At 41.3% G+C, this 8,451-nt stretch overlaps 1 protein-coding gene across 1 annotated transcript; it reads left to right on the forward strand.

Moving 5' to 3' along the window:
• Positions 1-6,137: 6,137 nt before the first annotated feature.
• Positions 6,138-7,030, forward strand: LOC106816760. The gene is made up of 3 exons (XM_014821383.1): positions 6,138-6,173; positions 6,410-6,811; positions 7,025-7,030. The coding sequence occupies exons 1-3, from the start codon at positions 6,138-6,140 to the stop codon at positions 7,028-7,030; spliced, it is 444 nt and encodes a 147-aa protein (XP_014676869.1).
• Positions 7,031-8,451: the final 1,421 nt, after the last annotated feature.

An 8,451-nucleotide genomic window follows, 5' to 3' on the forward strand; every position in this document is an offset into this window, starting at 1 on the left:
GAATACGTCACCCTGTTGCGTCTTCCAATTGCTCCCATGTCCATCGCCCGCGCCTCCTTTCTTCTTCTACCCCCTCGGCTATCTTCCATGCCCTATTTTCTTAGTCTCCCACCCCTCACTTTCTCAGCAAGCTATATTATTCAGTTATTATTCAGTTCATATTATATGCCTAAAACGGTGCTCGCGCATGCGCAATAACTACCAAAAGAAATATTATTTTGCAAAAATTATGCGTTTAATATGAAGAGGAGGTATTCTAGCATAGATTTATATGATAAAATTCCATCAGTAGAATTATATAAAGAAATAGAAAGACAATCGTGCATGTAAGGTGCGCGCAGCCTATACCAGTGAGTATATAATCTATATATATGTGTACTATATATTATGTATATATTACTGTATATATGTGTACTATATAATATATATATTACTATACCAGTGAGTAATTTATGGAGCACATGTTGAGGTCGATGGAGCACATCTCCAAGGCGATGTACACATATGAGGCACTCAGGTACATAGTGGAACATCCCGCTTTTTTCACTTTTCGATTTTATTATTTGAATAGGTGGCGTAATTGTAAAGTATAATTTTGTGGCAGAATGGACCTAAACCGTTAGGGTCGCATGTCCTCACTAATGTTACATATATTCCACTCTGCTTCTCAACGTTGCGAATAAAAACCATACGATGCAAATTGTGGACTTTCCCATAACAAAAATGGCGGCTAGATATTTCTCAGTTGCAGAAATTGCGAGAAATTAATTGCAGGGAAAACAGTGACCTTGATGCTTTCTGATGACCCCAAAATTACCATCAAGTATGTTACTGGGATGAAGTAAAGTCCAACAGACACTGACAGAGTGACAGTTGACACAGATTCTACAGATGCATTGAGGGTAACGTTTGAAAACTTGTAATATTTTTGATGGTGGTCGTTGGTCATTTTTGTTCACTGAAGGGTCGTAAAAAAATGTTAAAAATGTCGTTAAAACTTTAACATCCAATTTGCTCAAAATGGAAAAAAGCGGGATGTTTCCGCGGTATGGAAGCCTGAGGGGCTCATATTACTGAACATAATGATTAACATGTTCTGAAATAAATATTGTTAACATCCAATGCTTTCTCTGAGGAGTTTATTTGGTGCGATTTACCAGATGAAATTTATACACGTGACGCAGAATATAATTGAGCAAAATATACATATATTATCAAGTGTAATTTTTGGATGCAACATGTGAGGTCGATGGAGCACATCTCCAAGGCGATGTACACATATACTGACACTAATGATTACATGAGTGCAGAAATAAATATGTAACATCAAATGCTTTCATATAGTAGCATATTATACATTTATAGACATTATCGTCATTATAGAAACCTTGGAGGGTGTGACCCAAAAGAGATCATATATTTCTGACTCATGTTAATTCATTTATGTGTCATAATCATGTGTACATCGCCTTGGAAGATGTGGCTCCATGCGACCTCAACATGTGCTCTATAAATTACCACTTGATAATATATGTATATTTTCTCAACTTATATTCGCGTCATTGTATAAATTTCATCTGTAATCGCACCAAAATAACTCCTCAGAGAAAGCATGATGTTACATATTTATTTCTGACTACTCATTTAATCATTATGTGTCAGTAGGGCCTATATGTGTACATCGCCTTGGAGATGTGCTCCATCGACCTCAACATGTGCTCCATAAATTACACTTGATAATATATGTATATGTACAACATGACGCGAATATAATTGAGAAATATACATATATTATCAAGTGTAATTTATGGAGCACATGTTGAGGTCGAATGGAGCACATCTCCAAGGCAATGTTACACATATACTACACATAATGATTAACATGAGTCTCAGAAATAAATATGTAACATTCAATGCTGTTCTCTGAGGAGTTATTTTTGGTGCGATTACAGATTGAAATTTATACACATGACGCGATATAATTGAGAAAAATATACATATATTATCAAGTGTAATTTATGGAGCACGTGTTGAGGTCGATGGAGCACATTCTCAAGGCGATGTACACATATACTACACATAATGATTAACATGAGTCAGAAATAAATATGTAACATCAATGCTTCATATAGTAGCATATATATATATATATATATGTATATGGTAGGCTATAATGTTAGGCGTATGCTAGGCGTATAATGTTACGCTATGCGATGTGCAATAGCCTTTGCATTGCACGTATTAGTGGTAGCCATAATGTAAGCGGCGCCTCGCCTGGCCTGATTGTGACGCTTGCGTGACGGTCATTATAGAAACCTGGAGGTGTGACCCAAAGAGATATTTATTTCTGACTTATGTTAAATTCATTATGTGTCAGTATATGTGTACACTCGGCCTTGGAGATGTGCTCCATCGACCTCACATGTGCTCCATAAATTACACTTGATAATATATGTATATTTCTCCAATTATATTCGCGTCATTGGTACATATACATATATTTCAGTGGACAATTTATGGAGCACATGTTGAAGTCGATGGAGCACATCTCCAAGCGATGTACACAATATACTGACACATAATGATTAACATGAGTCAAAATAAATATGTAACATCAATGCTTTTCGCTGAGGAGTTATTTTTTGGTGCGATTACGATGAAATTTATACACATGACGCGAATATAATTGAGAAAATATACATATATTATCAAGTGTAATTTATGGAGCACATGTTGAGGTCGATGGAGCACATCTCCAAGGCGATGTACACATATACTGACACATAATGATTAACATGAGTCAGAAATAAATATGTAACATCAATGCTTCATATAGTAGCATATATATATATATATATATATATATATTATATATATTATAATATATATATATATTTTATATGGTAGCTATATGTAGGCGTATGCTTATGCGTATAATGTTTTTAACGCTATGCGATGTGCAATAGCCTTTGCATTGCACGTAGTTCGATTTTGTGGAACCGGTTCGACAGAATTGAGTTTTGTGTTTACAAAATTGAGTTTTGTGGAACCGGTTCGACAGAATTGAGTTTTGTGTTTACAAAATTGAGTTTTGTGGAACCGGTTCGACAGAATTGAGTTTTGTGTTTACAAAATTAAGTTCTGTGGAACCGGTTCGACAGAATTGAGCCCTGTCCTGCATGGCGCCCCGTAAGTTCACAGTTCGTTTTTGTTTAAGAGGGTGAGATAAAGGTCATGTTTGCTATTAATTATTTTCTCATAGCGGGTTAAAGTACAAGCACTATGTCAAACCAGCTGATTAAATTATAAGTTTGCTTTATTAGCTCATAGTAAAGAATTACGTGCGGATTGTGACTGGGTACACTTGGCTTAGTTCCAGGCAATAACCACGTGTCTGGTTCACATATAAAAGTCAGCTTGACATGCCGCGTACAATCATTCTGTTAGATTTTGTCTCACCTCGGAGTTTCTACACAAGCACTCTGTGTGATAAAGTATTCGTTCCTTCTTTTAGAAGCTGCCCTACTGGCACCATCGGCTGACATTTAAATATTCCGAAAACGGTAACACTATGTTGCTGTCTCTTTGTTTCTAACCTTTGAAAACCTCGTTGCAGGTAAGCAAAATTTCTCGAATATAAATATTTTTCCTGGTAGTTGCTGAATATTCCAAAAACTGTCAAGAAGAATTGTTAATTTTCAGTGTTTACCTATCATGCATTGTAGTTTTACCAAACATAGACAGTATTACACTAATGATGCTAAATATACTTCTCTCACTTTATTTGTTTTCCATGTGGCAGATGTGGTGTTGTAATACTTTCTCTGATAATCTCAGCACATAAGCTTGTAACAGCATGACGATATTGAGTCTATAGGCAGAAATGTTAAGTTGTTAACGTTCAAATTGTGGTCAACCACGTGGTGCGTTGCTCTTGCAATTCTGCAGACATTTATTTGTTTATGTAGTCTATGACCATGAACCTTGTATCGGATTATGACCACAAGCATTCTTCAGTGCTGGAGCAGTTGTACAGTAGTTACCTAACTTTCAGACTACTGTCTTGCAATCATGCTGTCCTTGTAATCACCCTTGGTGATTTCCCAGGTGTGAATTTCATGGATTGATATATGCTTTAAGTATGACGATAGTAAAACCCACAAAGAGTGCAAAGTCATACAGGAAATTTCAGCCACTTGCGACCCATTCGCTGATATCAAATTTGTTTGGAAGCGAGCGTCAGGGATTCGGACACCATGTTTCTGCGCAAACTATACTTGTATCGTTCGCCGACCATGCAACTACTAGTATAGTGTTGGTTTAGCAAACAAGTGTGGGGGGAATTGTGGTTCGGTGGCGCGCGAATCCTGTTGATAGAAAAATGTACACGTGTTTCTGTAAAGTAAGATAAGGTTTTTATAAATAACATGTTGGCGGCGTTACAATGTGTATGGTTGGCGGAAAATACGGTGTGTGTATGTAAACTGACATATGGTTGGACTAAATTGGCAAACCGTACACCATACGTAGGCGCCGTTATCACAGGCACTTGAAGCGTTTCAACTGTAAACACACGCCGCCGCCATTGCGCGCACACTGACACATAAATATATATATATATCAAGAGCTAATAATACCTAGAGTGTACAACGGAAAAACGGGAAAATAGTGCTATTTCACGACAACATTATTTTACTTTGCCTGCGAGTCTATAATAATTTCATGGTATTGCATTAAGCAGAATTCTTTGCTCTCTAAAACAAGACCAACCGCTTGTCATACGATACTCCTAGGCGGAGATATCGGCTCTAACCTCCCCTCCCAACATGCCAAAACCGCCGCCTCGAATCTACTTCTGTCCCCATCCTTCACGCGCTAAGCGTTGCTTCGTGAGAGTTCGGTTTTCCGCCATAATTTTATGAATGATTTTCGGGTGCAGGTGCAGGGTGGAGGTGACTTTCGGGGCATCGCCTATGCCTTATCTCCCATTATCTTTCCTAGCACGGTTAATGCGCCGTCATGATGGAGCCGGCAATGTTTTTTTTAATTAAGTCTCTACAAAGCAGCTAGTAAGAGTACCAAATTTGGGCATATGGACACTCAATTATCAGCGCTCTCACAGCGTGACGGAAACCGATAGCCGAAATGCTTAGACGCGTGAAGGATGGGGACAGAAGTGGATTCGAGGCGGCGTTTTGCATGTGGAGGGGAGGTTTAGGAGCCGATAATCTCCGCCTAGGAGTATCGTATTGACATAGCGGTTGGTCTTGCTTTTAGAGAGCAAAGAATTCTGCTTAATGCAATACATGAAATTATTATACACTCGCAGGCAAAGTAGAATAATGTTGTCGTGAAATAGCACTATTTTCCCGTTTTTCCGTTGTACACTCTAGGTATTATTAGCTCTTGATATATATGTTATATATATATTTATGTGTCAGAGTGCGCGCAATGGCGGCGGCTTATGTTTACAGTTGAAACGCTTCAAGTGCCTGTGGCCGTTATATTATAATCATAAATAAGCGATTCTTCCCCGCGCTAGGTTCAGGTATAAACCTACCAGCCCTCATCGCCCTGCGTTTGTCTGTTTCTCCCAGATCTACTGCTGTTGGTGATAAGGAGCGCAGTGTACCTATACACAGCTACCGGAGTATTGCTTAAACTTAGGCAGGGCTTCTATACAAAGCTAACTAAACACCGGTGAGTTATTGTGATTATTTATATTCTCAAACAACATTCTTTCTGTAAGGACACGCTTTTTCGTCATCACTCCCAACTTTCTCGTTTTCCTTTTTCAACTTCTGGATGTCTGTCGCTCCACGTCTTTCTAACAGTAAGTACAGTACGTAACAGTAACTCGTGGCTATACCTCTTCGCTCGTCTCTTTGGCTTTAGCTTTTCCTCTCATCGGCGTCTCCATCCCTCATCTCATACGTACGTCCTACCTTATATACTCTCTTTATATACTCTTTCTTTCATACGTCCCATCTCCTACCTTTTCGTGCCATCCTTTTCGACACCCTGTCACTCTGTCAACCCAAAGCGTCATCACTATCTACGTGGTAATTTACTGCTGGATCACTTGATCAGCCCAACAATATTTCAGTTGTCCCAGATTTAAAGACATGCTTAGGATCATGACACAACAGAATCTCATAGCCAACCTTGACCGAGTAGCTAGCATAATCCCAACCTAATCCTTAAACCCTGCATTAAATTCCCGGGTGCTAGTGTAACTGGGGTTGAACGCATATCATCTCACTGTTGAAGTAATGGGAATTGGAGACGAGGCATTATATCTTCGAGGCATTAACAAACTGACATTCTATCGTCAGATGTTTACACGTCCTATCTCTCACACACTCAACCACTATGTGGAGCCGCTGACTGTTTGCTGTATGTTGTATAGATGCTGCTGTCTCATGACATCAGTAAAGACGAGTTGAGGAGAGGCGACCACATCTACGTGTGGCGGTCCGTCTACCGTCACCATGGCATCTGGGACGGCAGAAAAGTCATCCACTTCAGTGGCGCAAAATCTGGCGACAAATCCAACGCGACAATAGGCAGAGATACCCTCGACGTATTCCTAGATGGTGGTAATCTTAAGATCTACCGTTACGGTATGAGCACGTGGAATACAAAGTCATGGTACGAGTTTGCTGGCGCGTCTACAACGGCTGAGAGCGACCCGCCGGATACGGTGATGAATCGAACAGAGAGCCGAATCGGAGATGCCGATTACAACCAGCTTTATACCAACTGCCTACATTTCGCGCTCTGGTGCAAGTTGGGAGGACGCGGCGGCAATGTGCGTATGCAAACAACCCCAGCTAAAGAGTTTTTTGTAACGTTAATGTGTAGGATTGTTGTAAAAACGTTTTTATCATCAACGTCAGCAAGCTATCGCGCATGCGCGCCGGTAAGCGGACTACCGCGTATTCTTCTCTTATCGCTAGTAACTTGACCACTGAATTATAACACTATATGTTATTGTTCAGTGAACGTGACACACATTTATCAGTATTAGTAACTACAGTGACATAGTTAGATAAATCCTTCCCCCGCCTATATGGCGCATAGGGCAGTGCCTAGCTCTAGGCTAACGCTCTATTATAAGCTTTCCCAACTTTAAAGTCATTAATATCGTAATATAAAAGAGATATCAATGGGGCGGATTGATATAAAAGAGATATCGAGGGGGTGGTTCGATATTAAATAGATATAAAGGGGGGGTTAGATATAAAATAGATATCAATGGGATATGGAAGTCGGCGCTTCATTTGAGTCTGATCAAAGCGAGCTTGAAAGGAAGGCGTTGCTTTTCCAAGTAAAATGTTTGCTTCGTTTCGCTTGCCTTTGCTGCTCGAGCAAGCGAAATGCAGAGTGGGGGCATGTTCGCTTCGTTTCGCTCCCCTTTGCTGCTCGAGCAAGCAAAATACAGAGCAGGGGCATGTTCGCTCGCCTTCGTTGCGCGACCAAGTGAAATAGAGAGCAGGGCATCTTCGCTTCGTTTCGCTCGCCTTTGCTCCTCGAGCAAGCAAAATGCATAGCCGGGCATCTGCGCTTCGTTTCGCTCGCCTTTGTTACGCGAGCAAGCAAAATACAAAGCGGGGCATCTTTGCTTCGTTTCGCTCGCCTTTGCTGCTCGACCAAGCAAAATGCAGAGTGCGGGCATGTTCGCTTCACTCGCCTTTGCTGCTCGAGCCGGAAAAATACAGCGCGAGGCATCTTCACTTCGTTTCGCTCCTCTTCGCTGCTCGAGCAAGCAAAATACAGAGCGGGGCCATGTTCGCTTCGTTTCGCTCGACTTCATTGCGCGAGCAAGTGAAATACAGAGCGGGGGCATGTTCGTTTCGCTTCGCTCGACTTCGTTGCGCGAGCAAGCGAAATACAGAGCAGGGGCATGTTCGCTTCGTTTCGCTTGCCTTCGCTATGCAAGCAAACGAAATACAGAGCGGAGGCATCTTCGCTTTGTTTCGCTTGCCTTCACTACGCGAGCAAGCAAAATACAGAGCGGGGCATCTTCGCTTCGTTTCGCTTACCTTCACTGCTTGAGCAAGCAAAATATAGAGCGGGGGCATGTTTGCTTTGTTTCGCTTGCCTTTGCTACGCAAGCAAACGAAATACAGAGTGGGGGCATGTTCGCTTTGTTTCGCTCATTCTTCGCTGCTTGAGCAAGCAAAATACAGAGCGGGGGCATGTTCGCTTCGCTCGCCTTCGTTACGCGAGCAAGCGAAATGCATAGCCGGGCATCTTTGCTTTGTTTTGCTCGCCTTCGCTACGGCGAAAACGCAACTGAGAACCAGCCCAGCCTTAGCTACACCACTCCCAAGCGCCCAAACAAGGTGAGGTAGTATTATCAGAAAACACCCCGGAAGAGGAGAACACACCGGATGACAACACTATCCCCCTGTCGGCATGTCTCACACAACCACGCCGAGATAGTAA

This window comes from Priapulus caudatus, unplaced genomic scaffold (genome assembly GCF_000485595.1).
Source record: "Priapulus caudatus unplaced genomic scaffold, Priapulus_caudatus-5.0.1 Scaffold1479, whole genome shotgun sequence".
NCBI lineage: Eukaryota > Metazoa > Priapulida > Priapulimorpha > Priapulimorphida > Priapulidae > Priapulus > Priapulus caudatus.

Bases quoted from the DNA above. Each gene is read 5' to 3' on its own strand.
- LOC106816760 (XM_014821383.1), top strand. From the start codon at position 6,138: ATGACACAACAGAATCTCATAGCCAACCTTGACCGA. The intron at 6,174-6,409 runs GTAGCTAGCATA...TATGTTGTATAG, and splicing joins TCATAGCCAACCTTGACCGA to ATGCTGCTGTCTCATGACAT.